This window comes from Astatotilapia calliptera, chromosome 11 (genome assembly GCF_964374335.1).
Source record: "Astatotilapia calliptera chromosome 11, fAstCal68.1, whole genome shotgun sequence".
Classification (NCBI taxonomy): Eukaryota; Metazoa; Chordata; class Actinopteri; order Cichliformes; family Cichlidae; genus Astatotilapia; species Astatotilapia calliptera.
Genome location: NC_137432.1, coordinates 17,522,007 through 17,543,947, shown reverse-complemented (window position 1 = coordinate 17,543,947; position 21,941 = coordinate 17,522,007). Strand labels below are relative to the sequence as shown.

Here is a 21,941-nt window from a genome sequence, read left to right as displayed (position 1 = left end):
GTAATGAAGACGAAATTGAAAAATGGGCTTTAAAATCCATTTCTGCAGACTTGCGACTGTTGCCAAGCCTAACAGATGCTCATCTGATCGATTTCCTACCCCGTTTGTCTTCTTCCCGAGATGAAAGTATAAGAAGATAAATACAGGTTTATCCCACCATTTGCTTGTTCATTGCGGTAAGGTCCGACAACCTGCCGGGGATTTTGATTATTTCCTTCTTCCATGTCAAACTCAGCCTAGCATCAGATCCTATCACAATTTTTTTTCCATTTTTTTTCTATCCTCTTTCCTTCCCTCCTCCTCACCCCTGCTGTTCATGTTGTTCCAGTCTCATTTGGTGGTTCTCAGCTCACCAGGTTTGGCCTGTTGTGATCTCTTCCCTCTCTCCATCGATTTTGCCTCCTCTACCTACACCGCCACTCCCCCGGGGCTGGCCAAATCAAGACACACGGTGATAATCCAGAGGTCACAATCTGGACCCGAGTTCAGAGGTTGAAGGGTGCTGGTCAGGAGCCTGCTGAGCTCTGTGTGCGTGTGTGTGCATGTGTGTGTGTGTGTGTGTGTGTGTCTGATAGTAGGGATGAGAATGGCGATTAAGCTTCTAATCAGAATTATACTCAGACATATATAGATTGACATAAAAACCTGCAACATATTTGTTATCAAATATAATTTAACATTTTATTTAAATTCTGTTTCTTGATGATTTAAGTGAACTAAGATGTTACTTTGTCACCCTTAAAAACAGTGACAGTATCCACTGTTGTGCTATAAATACAGTGGTTTGGTTGGTTTGAATGTGCATTCTGAGCAACTCAATTTTTTTTAATAGAAAATGGAATTATGGCTGAGGTTCCAGAGTTTTCGTTTCTCCTTTATGATCGCTAAATTACAAGGTCTGATGACATAATTTGACTATTAATAGATGTCCTCATAGAAACATACAGAATCTGTAGGTAAGGGACGAGACTTTTGGTACAAGAAGAATTCAGGTTTCTGTTAGTAGTCCACTCGTAATCTAAACACGCTCACGTCATTAGCCATTCCAAACCCTTCTTCTTCTTCTCAAACACTGTGGCATGACTGACAGTTTAAAACACTCCAAATTCTTTCATCTTAAATGAAACGTTCAGTTTTCTCCAAAATGTTACAATAAAGTATAACATCCAGACATCCATGAAAAGGAGTATTTACAAAGTTGAACAGAGTTAGTTAACAGTTAGCTCGCTAGTTTGTTTGTCACAATAAAATTTTGAAGCCACCGTCTTTTCTCTGGTGACAGTTTTGCTTTTAATTAACATTTTCAAAATGTGTATTTGTAGAAAAAAAAAATTCCAGCAAGTCTTGGTCCTGATATACACCGGCTACAACAGCCAGAGTTTTGCCCATTGTCATCAAACATAGCCAGTGGGTTGCCAGATTTCATGGTAGTGATAAATAGACTTTTTCAGCATCTGGCTCTCCTCCCACTCCATGCACAGAGGTTTTTTTTTTGTTTTTGTTACAGATACCTTGCTCATTTAATTAAGATTATAATATTTTCATATCCTCCTATTATAAATACAACCGGTCATTTTAAAAGCTATATTTAGTAGAGTGATGTAATTTTTACTGACCGTACAGATATAGCTTTTGAACTGCTTTGCAACATCTTCTTTTCAAGTATGTAGTATATGAACACCACCTCCATTGGTAGACACAGATAGCCACAGGGTCTTCTTAGCGACAAAGCACCTTTTACAAAAACAAAAACTTAATCAGGAGAAAGTCTTATGTATAAAATCATCTCTGGCAAACGAAGAGTGAGAACATCTTAGCAAAAAAGGAAATATGCTGAGAATAAAGAAGAATGTTTAACAAAGATATCGACAATGCATGTCTTTTTGGAGCAAGAAAAGGTTTCATTTTAATAGAATGAAAATAGTTATCCAGATTCTCTGATATCGCTGTTACAGTTTTTCAGAGGCTAACCACCTTAGCTGCAGTCGTGCTGCCGGCTGACCGCCTCGCAGACCCACAGCTCTCTTCCACCGGCCACAAAGGGAAAGAGAGATGGGTGAGCCTGATCAACCCCAGTAGTGTCAACCCAATTACTCATTCTCTTAAAGGGCTATTAAAACATAATTGCCCAGCGATTTACATCCAAGTTAACGTGGCCCCGAGATAATTTATTATTTTCCATAAGCCCTATCTTTTGTGTGCCGACTGAAAGAGTGTGTGGGGGAGAAAGAGAGGGAGACTGTAATTTCCTGAGTCATGAAGAAAGGCATGTTGGCAGCCCAGTGTAATTGTTTAAACCCCACTCTCAGACACCTTCCAGTCACCCCCTTTTAATCCTCGTTATCGCTCTCATTAGCCTGGGGTCAGGGGTCAGCCAGCTCCCTCTAGAAACACAAACACGGCACTGGGAAGAGGAAGTCATGGATGGTGGGCTGGAGGAAGGACTCGGTGAATGGGATGGAGATTTTCTTTTTTTTTTTTTTTTTTTTTTTGGATGGAGATTTTCACTTCAGTTCTGAGCATATTGTCTTTGCTTTATCCGTCTTTTTATTTGTATATTAGAGTTAATATTGTTTAACATTGTTTTAGGGTGTAAGAGAAATGCAACAGTTATGAAGGAGAGTTTAGATGCTGTACCAAAGCATGTAAATGCCATAGCAATTAGAAATGTAATTGAAATGTATGAAGTTATTAGAGAAGTTAAGCTTTCAGAAGGTCATTTTTGTTTTGTAAAAGCTGCATTTAATCTATATTCATTGCATCAAAATCCATTAATTTTGTGATCCAAACCTGAATGTGATCCAGTCAACTCCATTAGAATCAGGCTCAAGAATGGGAGAATATTATGTGTATTCAAAGTAGGGATTTAATTCCACGCAGACAGACCAACAGATGTTGTTTCCAGCTAGACAGACAGACTAGCTCGACTAGCATTGCAAGCTAACACATTAAGACTTCTGGTCTTGACACAAATATTGGAGACGAAAGACGATGAGTGTATTTACATAACTGTTTTCCCAGAAGCCACGTGCTGTCCTTTCCCCCTCCTACTCTGTTTTTATGACCAGGAGGAGTTATTCTTGTCTCGTAGTTGTAAACATTAGCACACGCTTTGACCATAGACAGTATTTAAGATGGACATAGCTTGGTCTGGAAAGCAAAGCCACTATTGACGTGTCTGGCTGCATTCATTGTAATGGCCCCCAAAGGGGGGCAAGGACCTGCGGTTACAAAAAGTCTTCCTATAAAAGTCTTGTGTAAACAATTACCTGACAAAAAAATTAGTTCGGTTTAGTAAATTCTGGTCATTCAGAAAGCAGCATTATCTGGGTATGCTCAGTCACGATTTGTTAGCCAGTGAGCTTGCTGTTTCCAAGTTACCTCAAGCTACCTACATTTGCAAAACGCCAAGATGGCAACAGCGCAAAACCTCTTCTCGAGAGTTTAGAATCAGACTTGATAAACCTGTGGGTGACATTATGCTAGCTTTGTGCATCTTATATAACTGTCTATGACTTTGATGCAAGGGAGCTGGAGCTCTGACATAATTACCAAAGCCCTTTGTTACTGGCTCAGTGAACCTTATAGGGCTGCCAGACTCTAGTCAGCTGTCACATATGGGAAGCAAAATGCAGCTCTGTTAAATTAAAAGCAAAAATGGTAATTTTCCCTAAACTAACAAAAAGTAGATTTACTTTCCAAATGTGATATAAGAAAATCATGAGAAATGTGTAATTTGCTCTTGGAAGTTAGTTTTTAAAGTGTTTATGAAAGAAAGTAAAAACTACTAGACCAGTGTTAAGACTTTTGTTCTCTTCCGTACTTACACAATCAGATTTTAAAATGCAGAAATTTATCCAGGCATATGTTTTACACAGTCCTCCGAAAGATTGCAGGAACACTTTTTAATTAGAGTACAGCATCACATCAGTTAAACTTGTGGGACATTGATCTGGTCAGGCATGTACCACAGTGGGTTTAAAACCAGTTTGTTGTTTTGGTGTTAATGAATTTAACAACAGGTGCACTAGATGGGCAACAATGAGAAAACCCCCAAAACAGGAATAGTTTTACATGTTGAGGCCACTCTTACCTTATCTGACTGTTTTTTCACTAGTTTTGCATTTGGCTAGGGCCAGGGTCACTACTGGTACATGGACCCTGCAGAGATTGCACAGTTAGTCGAACTCCTCCAGGATGGCACATCAATACATAGCAATAAACTAAAGCCCACGTCTACTTTATTAGGCTGTAGTGTAGAGTGACAGAACTGAACACAATGAGTAACCTTTCATTTTCAAGTGCATGCAATTTAAAGTTTCAGAGCTCTAATGTGCAGCTGTCATGTTTGGTAAATGGTAAATGTATTAACAGGTATATTTAGGCCTTTTTTACTGCTTTGTGTGATTCTAATAATCAAATCTGCAGAATAATTTTCTGGAGCATTACTTGTGTTGCATTTTAGTGTTATATTTTTTAGGCTCTTTGTATATCTGTCGCTCAGTCCTCTGATAATGTCCCTGATTGGAGTAGGCGGTGCTCAATTGATCCATTTTGTGCAGAAGTTAAATGACGCATGAAATGTTCCTTTTCTTTCTGTGAATTGGCCCAGAGCCTGAGGCAGAAAGCTTGGTTAACAGAGAAATTTGATAGCCGCCATCTTGAAAACCATTTTAAATTTTGTCAAACCAGCTAATCCAAAGATAGCATGCCGGTTTTGAACTGGAACTTCACTTTGCTGATTGTTTTCTGTGTTGACACCTTGCTTGAGAACTGTGTGACAGCTTCAGTCGGGTGCTTTTAAAAAACATGTTTCTGTTATTTCGTTGGTTTGTGATCACTCGAAGCCAAGCGTCAGGAAGAAGTTGCTACAGTTCTTCTGTCTCTTGTTGTAGCCCAGACTCACTGTGTCTTTTAAAGGTCAGGGCACTGTGGACAGCTTCGTCTTGTTCCTCAGATGTTACTATGTGATGGATGAAGCACCTAAAACGTTTGCATGTACAATAATTCGCCTTCACCTCCTCACATTCTTTCTCCCCCATTGGTTTGAATACATAGTCTCACTCTAGTAATATATTCCCTGTGATAAATGAAGTTCAAGTTATAGTATGTTCTGAAATTAATTCTCAGGCAGCTGCTTAAGGTGTTAGAGAATATAATTTACACCTAGCAGCACAGTGTAACATGCTAATGTCACTCCCTATGCCATACAGTATGACAAGGTTTCAGCTCGATAGGTCATCAAAACATAATCCCACTATTATGCCTTTTGCTTTTACATCAGCTGTAAATTTATTTCCAGCATAGTTCTCAGAAACTGTCTCCCACTGTTGCTGTGATCCTGCTCACCTCCACTGAGCCGTCTGCAGGAATCACAACCTTGTTTCCTCCCCAGTGTCCCTTTCTAATTGAAGCTAATAAAGATCAATTAAAGTCATTAAGGGCTTTTCTTAAACGAGGCCTGGCTACTAAATGCATTAGCAGGCTCTCTGTCTTCCTCACTATATACTACATGTCTCTCTCTTCCCTAATTGTGTATGCACTGAGGTGTGTTAGGATCTGTGGAGGCCGAGGTATTTCCAGGGACACATCATTGAACAGTAATGCTAGCTTCTCTAAGAGCTGTCAACCACTGCACCTGAGGAGAGCATTGGGTTTGCATTATTTCTGCCACATAGATAATGCTGAGATTCGGTCTGCTTTATGTAATTATCAGAGTTTTACAGGGAAAGTATCATTTTAATGATTGTGATTGCCCATGGAACTTCATAGTACTCAAGAAATATGTTCCATATATTTTTAATTAACAGTTACTGGTTACCTGTCTGGCAAGTTTTACCATTTACTTTTGATTCCTGTACTCTTCTAATAGCAGTGCTTTATCCAGTGATTGACCCTCTATATCAGGATCCTAAAAAACACAAAACGCTACTTGAATCGTATACAAAAAGAGGCAACAGATGTCTACAAAATTAATGCAGCTCCTCCAGTCAATACAAAAGCCTTAGATAGATCCACAAAGACATGCACATTTCAGCCATTATACCTGCCCCCCCCCCCCCCCCCCCCCCCATTAAATTCACACGTACATGTGGGTACAGTATGTTTGGTTACACTAAGACACTGAGATTCCTGTGTCTGTAAAGTTCGGGTCAGAGCGATACTGCATTATCCAGCTACTGTAGCGCTCGAGCTCTATTCTTACCACAGATTCAACAGAAAACAAGTGATGTGACAGAGCGATAAGAGAGATGAAGAAGAAGGAGAATTGACCCATTCACAGGACAGCAGGGTGCCTGATGGTGCTACCGTGAGCTGACAGGACTGTCAACACACTTCACACAGAGGACTGTGTGTGTGTGTGTGTGTGTGTGTGCACGTGTGCATCTACATGCACGCGTGAGTGTTTGTATCTGAGAAAATACATGTGAGTTTCCCTGTGTGTGCTTGCATGTCCTCTGCGTGTGAGATTACAGTGTGTATGTAACTGAGAGCGCGTACAGTATGTGTGAGACCGTGCAGATTGTGCTCACATTACTGCAAGTGAGAGAGAGAGCTTATGTATCTGCTAGCATTTTAAGACTAAGCCTTAGCCGATACCGCATCTCGCTTCTGTGCGTGCTCAGTTTGAGGTGTGTGTGCGTGTTTGTGCGTCTTCATGTGCCTGTCCTGCAGCTTGAGTACAGTATAGCAGCCATTCTGGTACAGAGACAAGGCGGAAAGCTCCCGATCACTCAGCCTGGGCTCTGCCTCCCTCTCCATATGGCCACGGAAAGCCTCGGCTGCCTCCCCGGGCCTCTGCCACTGCGAAAAAGCAATTGTGTGTAATGTGTAGGAATTAAGTATCCCATCATTCAGCGCAGACATGCAATTAAAAGAGCTGCAGCCGTCACTCGCAGTAGACATTGTGTGAGTCATGTCACTATAACTCAGCGAGGCTGATGGCTGCCATTTTTTTGTTCTTAAGAGAGAGCGGAGTAAACACAGAGACACACACTTCCTGTCTCTTGTTTGCTGAACACAGATATTTGCATAGATATTCAGAAGCATAAATATTTCTTTTTTTTATGTCTGTCTAATGAAACAAAGTTAAGTAGTTATTGGTTTCCACAATCATTTTTCATGTCCAAACTGGCCTTCATTTCATCTCTTTCTTGAGAAGTCTGTGATCAGATGTATTCTCAGTCACATTTTGGTCGTATAGTTTAAGCAGCACCGTTTCAGTATGAATTCAACTTTTAGCTCCTGTTTTATGTGGGTTAAACAACTGTTTCTGTCACATTTACCTGAACAGCAAAGTGCAGCATTATAAGAATCTTTCAGGATGAGAGTTTATTCATGTTGTTAACCTCTTAAGCCCCAACGCCCCCTGATACAGGAGCAAAAGGCAGGAGATCAGTTAGGCTTGGGGCTTAAGAGGTTAAACAATATGAATTTCTGTGATTGCTGCTTTTTCACTTCACCTACGAGTGTTGCTAGATATAACAGAACTATGAATGCACATTTTGTACAATCTTACTGCTCTTGTCTTATGTGTCAATGTGCGCAAAGCAAGCACATTGCAAAGGCATGGGAGTCAGTGATCTGAGCTGCAGTCAGTAACTCACTTCATCCCCTTAAAGGCTGTAAATGACCTTTGTTTGGCATTAATAATGTTCAGTTGTATCTGTTATTCTTTACAGCCATTTCTTGGAGCACTTTGGGGAAAAATTTGGAAGATTGAGACTGCAGATTTGGTCCCTCGTGTCTAACGCTGCAATCAAATTCTAAAGAGTTCCCTTATGGAAAAAGAAGGAAAAATAGGGATGAGAATGCCATGTTCACGTATAAGATAATGCACTTTGAAAATCCAGTTTGAAAACAAACTTTGAAAATCCATCCACCCATTCTCTTCCTCTTATCCAGTTTAGGGTCGTAGGAGTGCTGAAGTCGATCCCAGCTGCCATACGGTGAAAGGTCACCAGTTCGTTGCAGGGCTAACACAGAAAGACAGACAGCCATTCGCACTCATTCACATCTATGGGTAATTTAGTACCACCAGTTATCCTAGCCCATTAACTGGGGTTGGATTGGGGGTTAGGTCAAACTTTAAAAACATACTTTAAAACATCTTCACAATAACAGGTGATAAACTTCTGACTAGCCGCGTTGGTAAGTTATATATTGCATTTGGGAATATAATGAAAGTGTTGCATTTTCCTATGTGCCCCGCATTGGAAGAGAAAAACACACATTTTAACTTTTATAATTTCACCAAGTAGCTCCACTGAGGTTAAGAGTCATTTTTGTCAAGTGGCCAAAAGAGAAACATTACAGATGCCGTAAAAAACATTTAATGACTGAACCCAAAACAATATACTAAATGAGCTCTTATTTGGACTGCGAAAGACCACATATGTGAAACAGAGTGAGCCTCCAAAGTCAAACTGCACCGCTCCACACTGAGCAGTTTTCCTTCAGCGTTCTAAAAAGCACGTTTTATTGCCACACCTACTCTGTGTACACACTGGTGTAGTGCTTGTCTCTGTAGTATTTCCTCTTGCTTGCTTCTATCTCTTCTGATAGCTCATAGCAGTCTGTTCACAGAGCTAAGCTTGAGTGGGCTACAGTGTAAATATCCCAGACCTATTATTACTCCAGCAAAATGTTCCTAGCCGTTGTCAAGCCACTAAGTACAAAATGGTGAATTGCAGACACGAAGAGAGATAATTGCCACTCACACTGTAAATTTGGCAAGCGTCTTCCCCGCGAGACCCGGATGAAATGGTGCTTCAACCCCCGAAACTGTCATTCTTAATGAAATGGTAATTACAAACCCAGCGGAACAGCTGAGGGGCCTGCCGAGGCCCACGGAGCCCAACTACCAGAATAAACCTGCTACAACAACCTGCAGAGAGGAGGGAGAGAGGCAGGGAGGAAGGAAGGAGGAGGATGCGGGAGGGGGGTGGGAGAGGGGGGGCAGCAAGACTACATAAAGCAGCAGAGACGTTCAGGTAGGCACTACTGTAACACCAGGAATCTGAGATTTATTTCAATTGTGAAATGTAATACACACTCCAGGTTGGAGTGTGCAGTATGCTGGGACCCTCATCAATAATGCCGGCTGTGTGGAAGGCAGGAGGGGAGGTTGGTTAAAAGCGCCCACACAGCCTGGGTAATTGATTGCTTTGTAAGTGAACGTGTCTTTAACCTTTGGGAGGTCAGGCCCAGTCGGACACCATCAGTCCTGCCTGGGGTTGAACCGCTTCCAGCCGTTTGTCTTCCGCTGCTCCCCCGTCTCAGGGCCGATTTGTCAAGCATGAGATGTTTTGGGTGTTTAGATTACAGGCGAGATGGGAAAACAAAGGCAAAATGCCACCCCAAACAAAAGGCCTGAGCCTGGATCTCCCACTGATCTGCAGGCCGGGCAGGAGGCCAGCTACCTGGGGTGCTGAAACTGAAAATGGGGAGGGAGGTGGTGGAGGGGTGGCTTTGCTGAAACAGAGCCACAATGAAGCCCCCTGAAAAACAGCCACTGTGGAGCTTGAAACTGAGCCAGAATGGAGGCTGAACCGGAGCCAACGTGAGAATTGAATGGCAGCCAGGACGGTGACATGAGATAGAGCCGGAATAGCGCCTTGAGACGGAGCCAAAATGGCAGCCAGAAACTCTGGGAAATATGAGGGAGCTCGGGGCAGCTAACTGTTTTCTTCACGGTGATACCCCCTCATCACTGGAGATTTTAAAGTGTCCCTTTGCCACCCTCCCAGGTACTTAGGGCTGTCTGTCTGTCAGGCTGTTAGAGAGTGACTAAAGATGATTTATCTCCTAGATTATCAGGGCCAGTGGCAAAGCCATTGCTCATGTGCTGCCCCACAGGGACATAGCAGAAACAGACAGCACCTTCTCGGACCAACATCCTGACACGTCTCCTTTTCTTATACGAATCTTATTCCAGCTGACCTGCGCTTTTTAGCACTTTTGGCAGGAGAAAGTCAAACTCCTAGCTTGTTAAGCGCGTGTGTGGATTAAGGCTGTGTATTTATTTTCAGCTGTGATATTTTAGCACTGTGAGGTAAAAGCAGCTTATTTTTGCATGTTTGTGTCAGTGTGTTTTTGTAACATTTGAATAAGTGCGCTCGCATGCAAGAGCATGTGTGTGCATGTCTCAAAGCACAAGGAGCTGTGTGTGCCTGCCAGTTCCATCTGCTGTTCTATTACCATAGACGTGATGTACCTGCCACTTCCCTCCTCAGCTGAGGTGTGTGTGTGTGTGTGGTGTGTGTGTTTTATTCTCCCATCCTGTTGTTAGATCTGACAACCACTAACACAGGCTTGTGGTGGAAAAAAAAAAGAGGGGGAAAATACTCTCAAGTTCCAGATCCCACCCCGAGTCTGAGAGACAAACTGTCTATGGTTGTGGAAAAGCTGCGCTCCACTCTTGCCTTCCACTCCTCACCTCAACTCCTCTGCCAAGATTTAAATAACCAAAAATTCTATTTGACGTTGTTTCCCAATCTACTCAATGCAATATGGTGTTCCTGTGCTTCTACAGATGGTATTTACTATCAGAATAACGTGCTTCAACGTTTGCTCCACAGTGACGTTGTTCTTTGTGCTGCGAGCACTGCTTGAGTTTTGACATCTTCAGGCATACTCCTCCCTTCTCCTTGCGCAGTGGAAGCAGGTGAAAATGTGCAAGAGGTCTCTTTACTGTTTCCACAGCTTACATTCAGCACTTGTATCACCAGTTTGTATGGATAGCAGGTCTTTCTGTACCAATTTCATGAAAAAAGAAAAACACCTTTTTTTATCTGATTGTTCCAGGAGCTAATTATCCATACACCAGGAACTAAACTCCCTGTTGTGCACCCCACATTTAAATAAAATATTACTTACTTATCTTGTACTAGGCCTGCTGGGTCAGCCCCTTAGCTCATCCTTTCTCTCAAACAAGCTTTTCTAACTCCTCTTCCTAAAACACCACCCTTCTTCTGATTGGCTTCCATTTGCAAACACAAGGTTTAAACATCAGGTTGTGAGCATGAACATAATTAGGGTTATCGACTAAAGAGTAAAAAAAACTGTTTGAAACTGAGTGTTTTGCTCAAATGTGAAGTCTGAACTTTGACACTCACAGATATTGAACGGATTGGATCAATATATATGATGTAAACATACATCTGATTGTTGGGGTTGTATTAATGTAGGGCCGTTGCCTTACAATATAAAGCAACTTGAGATGACTGCACTATATAAATAAAACTCAGTTGAAGAGAATGTAAAATATAAATCACAATAAATATAGAAAAGTACAATAGGTCCATGTTAGGAGGCAATTTTCCAAAATGCACCACATGAAGGTGGAAGGAAAATCCAAGTGATACACACTTCACTTTGATGGTTCCTGAGCTGTGAAAAGCTAAAAAGACACTGCATCTTAAAACAAGAACATTTGACTTCTAGTCAACAGGTAGGTTTCCTACCTGACATAAGATGATTTCTTTGACCCAAGGAAACATCCTGTGCTAAAAGCAAGGAGTGAACATCGGTTAATGTCTGCATGTCCTTTTAACATTCCTGTGAACCTGTAAAAAAATACGACAGAAAAAGTGGGACGTGGGAAGGAGAAGTGCCAAAATATTTGCATGCATTTCCCTAACTACATTTACTGTATCTCTGTAAATAAAAGCAATGCAATCTTGAGTCTGAACAAGACCAGTCTGATTTGTTCTTATTTGGTCTGTCTGCAGAATTGACCGGAGATCAATAGTCTCACAACTCTGTTAGGTCTGTAAATCCACATCCAGAGCGTGTTAGTGCAGCACACAGTTGAGAGTTCACATACCTGCATGTTTTGCAGTGTTTTTGTGATATGAGAGCCCCGCGCATGTACTTGTATGTTTGTGTGAGAAGGTGCATACACACCTAACGCATTGTGGCGAGCCATTTCCGTTTCGTCATGGTCATAGATCGTACGAGGGCAGCGGGTCTTTCTCTGGCTCCCTGGTGGGGTTGGAAAACTGGCCTCGCGTCTCTGCCCCAGCCAGATAGATTAATTAATTATCCAGAGCTGCTCTTTTTTTCATTGCTGAGCCAATTACTCTGTGACTGAGCCTGTGGTCTATATGTACGCCACTATTTAGAAGAGAGAGCGAGAGAACGTGTGTGCATGTGCAGGGTAATTAAAGAAATAGCTCATCCGCAGACTAACAGTCCCCACTATCACTTCATTTCGGAGTAGCTCTGCAATGATATTGTTTCCTATGAAGGAGAGTAGATCTATGTGTAGGTAATTGTTGGATAATTGAGAGGAAGTGCAGGTTCTTTATGTAGGTGGGAGCGTGGGTGGGCAGGAGAAACAAAGCCCTTGTGTTAATTTGAATTTGGCAGAATCAGAAAGAAGAAGACGGGCAGTCTGGATAAGCCGCGGACCCCCGACCTGAAATTATGATTGGTTATTTAGACGTACAAGTTTTGTTCAATTGCATAAATGATCGTACTTCTCAAGTTTTTGCTTTAACGTCGTCTCTTTAAACTTTTTTTTTAAAAACAAATTTCCACACATTTCTAAAGTGTCCCTGTATTTGTGAGCCTGAAGTGTTGGAATAATAACTCTACTTCTACGCAGAGACGCACAATGTTGATGGTAATTGTGTGTGTGTGTGTGTGTGTGTGTGTGTGTGTGTGTGTGTGTGTGTGTGTGTGTGTGGATGTGCATTTGATGGATGGGTCAGCAGATAAACTGGGCTGAATATGCCGAGCGTGTGTTTATGTATGTTTCTGCGTGCCCTGGGGGACAGGGGGAAGCGGAGCGCTGCACCTCCTGCAGGGGGTGCCGTGTCTCCCTGCAGGGGGGTGCAGCAGGCAAACAGAGGGGTGCCAGTACACCCCACCACCCAAACCCCTACACACGCACACACAAACACACACACGCAAACACAGACATATCACCCCACTCCACCCTACTGCGCTACAAGAGGGGGTGGGTGAAGGGACCCTGCACTCTTCTAAACCTCAACTGATGCATAATTCATGTACAAGTAGCAATTCTCATATTTTGCTGGTGGGGTGGGGGGAGGGTTCAGAAAAAATAAAGTTCCATTATAGTCCGCACACTCATCTTTAATCCACTTTTTTTCCAAGTGAAATTGTTTTGCTGTGGCTGTAGACTAATGGCCAGAACCAAGCTGAACTTCTTAGAACAAGTAGCATTAAAATATTTATAAAACTATGGATTAATGATCTTAGGTATTAACTACTGACCACAAATATGCTGTATCCTTCATTGTTAGGTTTGCACTAAAGTCAGCACTGTTTCCATATTGACTTCTTTGTTGTTTCTTTCCAAATTATGCATATTTGCTAGATGATTTTTATGATTTGTTCCATGTGCAACAGTAATGATATGTGCACCCAAACTGACCCATAACCCAAGCCTGTCATCAAATTATATTCTCTAATCCTGCATGTGGTGTACAGAATCTTTAAAGTCCACGTGGCTCCCGTGATGAAATCATGTAGCAGATGTCACCAACGTACAAAAACAGACTTTTTTAATCATTACATGTGCGTTTGCTCTGTCACGTTTTAGTGATGTGGCATCTAAATCTCCATTCCTTTGAAAAGACAAACAAAGGCTCCTGGTTCGGTGTTTGCTTTGTCCGGACTAAAAGAAAAACGCTTGGGACCCGGGTGGGAATCTTTTGCCAAGCTTGTAGTGCAGGGGCTACTCAATCTCTCTCTCTCGCACTCCGTCTTTCCTTCCACACAAGGGCAGAGACATCCAAAAGGACTGTACCTTGGTGCGCGTCCAACAAAAGCTCTCTGCCGAATTTCATCCTCTTTTGAATTTGTGTTTGAATAACACTCGAGCTACAAATCAAAATATGTTGGACACTGAGAGTGAGGTCATGGGGTATAGATCATCATGGCTTCCAGAGAAGTCTCCTTGTGTAAAAGACGGGAACGGGTGGCTGCTGCTTTGACTGATGGCTATAGAAAACTGAGAGGGCTGTTCGGGGCCCATTCTCCCGAGACTAAGTCCCATGCCCGTGCCAAACCCCTCATTTTCCTCCCCGCAATATATTTCATTAAACTTTTAACTCTTCACAAGGTAATTCACTTGGCATTTTGAGACTGTGCTGTTGAAGGCTGCTGAGTGTTTCTCTCTCTGTAATTTAACATCATGCAGATATTTGTCTAATACAGCACTAAAAGTATATTTCAAAATCTATTTTTTTTTCTTTGTAAAAAAAATAAATGAAAAAACAAAAAAACCCAACACACATTCAGAACAGTTTAATGGATGAAACTGTGTAACATCCACACCAACAAAGCTGAGCTGCGCGGCACAGCATTTCATGATTACAGCCGTGCAGGTCCCAGTGGCGCAGATATAATTAAGACCTCTTCTTAATTACTTAATAAGCCTAATTAGTAACATTTCTGAGCAGCAGATTTGGCTGCAAGAGCGATGGAAATCAGAAGAATGTTAAGTCTATTTGTTATTTCATTTAAATCCTAATGTTAATGAAATTAGTGCATTATGATATAACCGAAACCAACCACGCTGGGATTGACCAAAGGGCTAATGCAGTTGTTTTATGCTCCTGATAAACATTCAATTAAGAGCAACAAAAGGAGGGCAAGAAAACCAAACCAAAAACAAAAAACCCACACAAAAGAAAATCTAGTTTTTCTTAGGTTTCTACAGTCACATCACTTTCACCAAGCGATCTTGTTTTCTCTCATCGATCATTTTTCATTAGTGGGTGCCCAGATGTGATGGAGAGGGTAACTAAGGCAAGTCCACCAATCATGTGTTGGAGCTGCTGCAGCATTCCTGGCCACTTAATTAGAAGTTGTTGGTACCACAGAAGGTGTCACCAACCTTTTCAGGCGCTGAACAGATGGTGTCCCCCTTTTTTGAGGTCCTGCCAATGCCCACTCTGTGGCTCCTGGGAAAATGACCTAACTCACAGGCAGCTGCTTAGTGCGGCTTGAGTGATTCTTTACAGCCACTTCTATTGGGGGGGACTTAGCAGGACGTACCACTGCAAACAAGGGTTGAGACCGCCGTAGCTGGGTCCCCTGGTAGCTGCAGAAATCTGTTTTGGTTACAGGATAGAGGTTGTTAAAGCTGTGTTTTCAGCGCCATGTGCAAAAAGACGAAGGGAAGACCTTAAGACCTTAAGACCCCCAAAGATCTCTATGTCTAAGTGCGAGTTGGGTTTGTGTGCACCTTCCTCTGCTTTTGGCAGATGGTGTGAATATCAACAGAGAAAGGACCTGGGAAACCCCACAGAACAAAAAGTGAAAAGGGTTCCTCGACAGTTACAAAGAGGCCCCATGGAGCGGTGTGTGTGTGTGTGTGTGTGTGTGTGTGTGTGTGTGTGTGTGTGTGTGTGTGTTGGGTTGGGGGGTGGGGGGGAGTGGCCTTCATGTTAATAGATAAAAAGAAAGAGGGAGTAAGAGATTGGAAGGGCATTTGCCATCGAGGAGTGAAAGTGGATAGAGAAAATGTGAGGACCGTGGGTTCCATATGTGAGGAGGCGGGGGGTCGGAGGGGGTTTAACATGCTTCGTGCTGCGTGGACAGAAGATCGGCTGTCATTCTGTAATCGGCTTGGCTCAGCCTCCTTCCGACCACGCAGGAGGTGGAGAAGGAACAAGTTGAAAATTGGATGACTGTGTTTTTCTGACTAATTACTTGATATGCTTTACACTATGTGGGTTTTATCCTAAAGACATTTGCAGGATTCCAAAAAAATGAAAGAAAATAAAAATCTCAATCACATGCAATCCTGATATCAAACTACTCACAAATTCCTTCCAGAAATCACAATGCTATTTAGAAGGTGCACGACTCTCTCCAGTCCTTGCTCTTGATGATGAGACGTCTGAAAAGGCTGGGGAGTCTACTTGAAAAGTGCCCCGGCTCAGTAGTGCTCTTTCACTGACATGGCAGGGGACATAAAATCTGTCATTTTCATCATGTTCTTTCGTGGGGGAACTTGTTTCCTGCAGCTTTCTCTATCAGATACACTGTATGCCGGTTTGGGTTTATGGCTGTGGAGCTGGGGCAAGCCCGATCGATCTGTGGGAGCCATACGATTTAATAGGTGCACAACTCTTGCTAAGGGGCGCTGGGTAGGAGGGATACATTTAATCACTAAGAGGGAGCATGGTGGCAAGGCCTGGTCACCAACAGTTTGTTTTATGAGAAGTCAAGGTATCAATTTTCCTCCACACTGTGAAATATCTTGGGTAATCTATTTTTAGTGCTAGTGTTTCCGTTGTGTTTTCCCATTTCCAACTATTCCCCTATCTGGCTAATTTATTTTGGTAACTTTCGGAATTTCAAGTATTGATAGCTGCTCCTTGAAGTGCTCTATGGCTGCTGCTTAGATAGTGTTTGTGGCTTGTAAGCTCCTGTCTCAGAGCATTACAAACTGCTATGTAGTGTTGACATTTAATGTTTAACATGACATTTAATAAGCTGTCCAAAGTTCTTCACGAAACAACTGTCAGCAATCAGCAGTTATTTCAATGCCCCTGTGTGCATGACTAGAAAGAGAACTGTAACTTTAATTTCACTGGTCACACTGAAACTTAACAAGTTCATTATTAAATCTGAAAATTAAAAAAAAACATTTTGCCCAAAATAAGGTTTAAAAAAGCTAAAAGTCAGACTTACTACTTGGCGAGTCTGACATAACATGAGCACAGAAGCGAGTTTGGGGTGTTAACTTGGCCTCCAAATTCCCCAGATCACAATCCAATTCAGTAGAATGTGCTGGATAAACATTTCCAATCTAATGACGCCTTGCCTCACAACTTACAGGACTTAAAGGATCTGGCGCAGATACCAAAACACACCTTCAGGGGTCTAGGAGTCCATGCCTCGAGAGGTCAGGGCAGTAAAAGGGAGACCAACGCCAACCAACACAATATTAGGCAGATGATCATAATATTATGCCTGATTGGTTTATCTGTCCATTACCAAATAGTTGAAGCTGCTGCGAACCTCAAATGTGCATCAGTGCAACAGCTATCTTGTTGCTACTTAAATACTATGCATTTTCAATTCAATTCAATTTTTCTTATACAGCACCAACAACACAACAACAGTTGCCTCAAAGCCCTTTATATTGTAAGGGAGACCCTACAATAATGCATACGAGAATAACACAACAATCATATGACTTCTTGTGAGCAAGCATTTTGGCAACAGTGGGAAGGAAAAACTCTTTTTGCACCATTTTCAGCAAAAAGGTGTAGATTTCACATGTAGATTTTGTTTTCAATCAAACAGTCTATCTAAAATATTCAAGAGTAAATTACAAAGAGTTCAGAGACATTGTACTTTAGTTTTTGGTGCACTGACAACACAAAAAAACATTAAGCAATAACAGCAATCCATCTTTAAATATGTATTAGGGCAAATTCAGGGCCACAGCTCCTAGTCATCAGTTCAGTTTTGGTGACTTCTAAACACACATTGATCAATAAATAAAGACATTGTCATCTTCATTTATATACAATGAGCACATTTAGAACTCATTAGGATAAAGGGGGTAAGACGAGGAATCACTTCTCTGCACTGAGCTGTTGTCGGCTGTGTTTTGCTCAAGCTCTTCACAGCTTTCACAAAACCTCTGAATAACCTTGAACTTCTGTAGTGCACCTCAACCCCAAACAGCCGTCTGCTTAATGCTGTTATGCCGGGCCCTACATGCTAAAAGTCACTGGTGGTGATAGTGGCTGATTAGATTGTGTCCATTGATTGCACTGCGTGCTGTTAGGACGAGCATGATGCGGGCTGCAGATCCTGCGTCTCCTCCTCCGAAACACTGACAGTCTGAGACAGAGGAGATGGAGCCCCATGCAGGGCAGCAGATTGAGTTATTGATCAGCTCTCTCCTTTCTCCTGTCTCCGTCTCTCGCTCTGCTGCTCCGAGAGACCCCGTCATCAGGATAATGAATTTCACTTATTGCAGATTAACGTCATAAGGTCTGTATGGTAATAATGGCAGGAATTAGCTCTTTGTCACCCCCTCTGAATTTCCAAGAAGGAGGGGCGATGAAGGTTGTTATTGCTCCGTTACTCAGTCTGAGGAGCGCGATTTGAACAAAAGGGAACGGTGAGCGGAGAAGTGCATGAAAATGAAAGATTTGAGGGAGAATTAAAGAGAGACTTACGAAGACTGTGATTTCAGCATCACTGAGGCGGCTGCGAAGAGTTCTGATGCAAGAAATTTGTGTTTGATGAAGGAGGGTGAAGGAGAATTTAGAGAGGAAACCAAGACTGAATAGCAGGCTGCTCTGTGAAAAAGAGAGGCCAAAGAGGAAAGATGAGAGGGGAAGATTCAAAAGGGATGAGTAGTAAAGTGGAGAAGAGAGCATGATAAGCAGTGGTCATACAGTCACCAGGCAGCAACGCCGCTTAAGGGTCGGCCATTGTGTCTCCAGCACCAAGATTGGGGTAGTAACGAATGAATAATGAGGCTTGATTACAGTCCGTGAGATGGCACATTGTTCAGAATCAATCCTCCAGGCAATTACAGGCGCACAAACAGCAGCCCTCAGCCTCAGCACGGACAGAGCGGGAAGCGATTGTGTCAGAGGACAACATCATCTTCGTCAATGACTTGTTGCCTCCTCGTGTCGGAGCCATTAGCACTTACTCTGCTCCTGCAGCCACATTCAGCCACCCACATAAAAAGCCTCCAATTTCACGTTTGTGAGGATAAAAACGCAACACCATGCTCCTGCTCATCATATTCACAAATACACATAATGGACTGCTTCTTCCTTCCTTGTTGCAGGTACGGCTTTGGACTGTTGGATGCAGGGCTGATGGTGCAGCAGGCCGCACACTTCCACAGTGTTCCTTCACAGAAGAAGTGCACACAAGAAGTCACGCTTGATCCTGCCAGGTAAAATACAAAGATTTTTTTTCAAAAAAAACTTTATTGACTCTATCTGCTAAGGATTTTCAGATTAGCCCCCAAGAAACTGGTTTTGATATCAGCATCCATGATCTTTAACTCAACTTCATCTGTCCTGTCACTGCTTTATGCATACATATGAAAGTGAAATGAGCATGTGAGAAGAGGCTTTTGAGGCTTTCGACTTACAGAGGTAATGACTTTGTATTGGCTAGAATCTTTTATCCAGGGCAAGGAGTCAATGTGAACATCCAATCAGAAGCCTGTCGAGGAAGGGCTAATGAGATCAACACTCTTGAGCATGTCCAGGTGGGTAATTTTTTATTTTTTTGATTAAATACATGACATTTTACAACATTTTTTGGCATTAATTTGTTTTTGGTAAATGTAATTATTCACCTACTTGCAAAGAAATATTACTCTCCACTCACTGAGAAGTTTTCTCCAGATTAAGCATACACAGAAAACTGAAAACAGTGAATTAGTGAATTTCAGAGGAGCTAGCAGGTGGACTTCAGCAAAACAGAAGCAGGCTACTTGTCTCCTTTCCATTTTTTAAAGGCTTTATAAAGACTTTACCTTCTCCTTTGTCTTTGTGTGCATGATATGAGCCATAACATATCAATCTATAAAAAAATTACAGCAAGAAAGTGAACAGGCTTGTTTTCAAAAATGTTAAACTATAACAGAAAAATTCAAAGAAAGATTCCAAAAGTGAGTTTTTTTCAATAGCATAGGCATATACATTTACACTCCATGTTAGGTACGCCTTGCTAGTTTAGGGTTGGACTCTTTTTTTGCTCTCAGCACTACATTAATTCTTTATGGTACAGATTCAACAAGGTGCCGGAAATATTTCGCAGAGTTTTTGATCCATATTCACATGATAGCATCATACAGTTGCTGCAGATTTCTTGGCTGCACATCCTTGATACAAATCTTCCGTTCCACTACGCGCCAAAGGTGCTCTATGGAATTGAGATCTGGTGACTGTAGAAATCATTTGAGTACATTGAACTTGTTTTCACATTCAAGAAACCAGTCTGAAAAGATATGAGCTTTGTGGCATGCTTTGTTACCCTGCTAAAGGCATGGACATAGTCAGCAACAATACTCAGGTAGACTTTGGTGTTTAAACAGTATTAAAGGGCCCAGAGTTTGCCAGGAAGATATCCCTCACACCAATACACCACCGTCAAGTCAAGTCAAGTCAAGTCAAGTGGTTTTATTGTCATTTCAATCATGTACATATAACAGACAATCAACACAGGACTACATAAAGTGCAAGTGTGCAAAAATTGCAAAAAACAGTGCAACACCAGACAGAACAGAACAATGCAGACACAACAGTGCAATAGAAAAGTGCAACAGTGACAGTGGGTTGTGCAAAAGACTGAGCATTGTGCAAAAAGTAACTTGATGTATTAATGTGTGTGTGTGTGTCTGCGTGACATTGTACAGATAGGTGCTTGAGGTAGTGAAGTGTGTGAAGGTATGTGTGTGTGTGTGTGTGTGTCAGTCCAGTCACTGAGTGTCACCAGAAGCCTGAACTGCTGATGCAAGGCAGGATGGATCTATGCTTTTCTGGTGTTTATGAAAAATTCCAACCATATCATCCGAGTGTTGGAGCAGAAATTAGGTCATTAATCAGGTGAAAACTGTAGCCTCAGTTTGCTGTTCTTAGCTGACAGGACCAGTGTGGTCTTCTTCTGAAGAAACGTGCATTCAGAGATGCTCTTCTGCATACCTTGGTTGTAACAAGTGGTTATTCGAGTTACTGTTGCCTTCCTATCAGCCTAACATAGTCGGGCCATTCTCCTCTGACTTCTGGCATCAACAAGGCATTTTTTTTCCCAGGGAACTGCTGCTCACTGGATCGTTTTTTTTTTCACACCATTGCTTTTAAACCCTAGAGATGATTGTGTGGGAAAATCACTGCATCGTCTGAAATACCCAGAACAGTCTTTCTTGCACCAACAACCATGCTACATTTAAAGTCACTTTAGTAACATTTCTTCCCCATTCTGATGCTCCATTTCAGCAAGTTGTCTACATGCTTAAATGCTTTGAGCTGCTGCCATATAACTGGCTGATTAGATACTTTCGTTAACATGCTACACATACAGGTGTACTAATAAAGTGACTGATGAAGATGCTTTTTAAAATATTTAAGTGTGATGTAAATCTGCTCCTATAGTCTTTCAATGTTCCTGTTGCCCTTGACAGGACAGAAATCAAGCACAAGTGCATTCAAAAGTTAACTTCTGCCTACAGTCAAGGGAGCTTGAAGATGCCATATAAATTGTTTTGGGGTTTCAGTGTCATGTGCTTTATCTGAGAATAGAGGAGATAAAAAAAACCATCATACTGTGATGTGCAATGTGTTGGCAGTGTAATTTGCAGAAAATGGCAAAACTGAGTTTTCTTGAGCACAGGCACATACATGCAAATGTGTTTATGTTTGATTGTGTCAGCAGGCATACGTACTGTACGTGTCTGTGCGCGGCTCAGTTTGTGCGAGTATTCTGTGTTTGTGAATGTGTGTACTTGTGAAATGGCAAGGAGAGAGAAGGAGAGCGAGCGAGAGTGTGTCAGCATGCAAATTGAAAAGGCTTCATCTTTGCGGCTCTGCTCCCTGGCAGAAAGCGTGGGTCAGGCCATCGCTGCGAGGTGTGATTGATGGATGTGTTGCCGTGGTAACACGCCGTAAACAGGAGCGGGCTGTCAGTCTTTTTGCAGCTTGGCGGCTCTCTCTGCGATGTGCCATTGTCACACCAGATGTGCTGCTTGTGATGAACAGGGACAGGGAGGGTGTTTACTGGGTGCTACTGGTGGTGGCAGGGGATATGGGCTTATTTAAATCATTTAGCTAATATCCTGCACAATCGTGTTCCATTTATTATACTTTCTTCACCTGCTTCCCTTTGTCTTTGCCTGGCTATGGACATATTTTTGGCTTGTCCATCTATGTGCCACATTATCTCAGACAATACTTATTGGATTTAGATTT

The 21,941-nt window shown here is 42.1% G+C and overlaps 1 protein-coding gene across 1 annotated transcript in view; it reads left to right on the top strand.

Moving 5' to 3' along the window:
* Positions 1 to 21,941, top strand: part of LOC113031917 (furin-like protease kpc-1) — a 211,816-nt gene that overhangs the window by 165,248 nt on the left and 24,627 nt on the right. The window contains exons 13-14 of the mRNA XM_080308280.1: positions 18,809 to 18,919; positions 19,147 to 19,240. Of these exons, the coding sequence (XP_080164406.1) occupies positions 18,809 to 18,919; positions 19,147 to 19,240 (205 nt within the window). The remainder of the gene's footprint in view (positions 1 to 18,808; positions 18,920 to 19,146; positions 19,241 to 21,941) is intronic.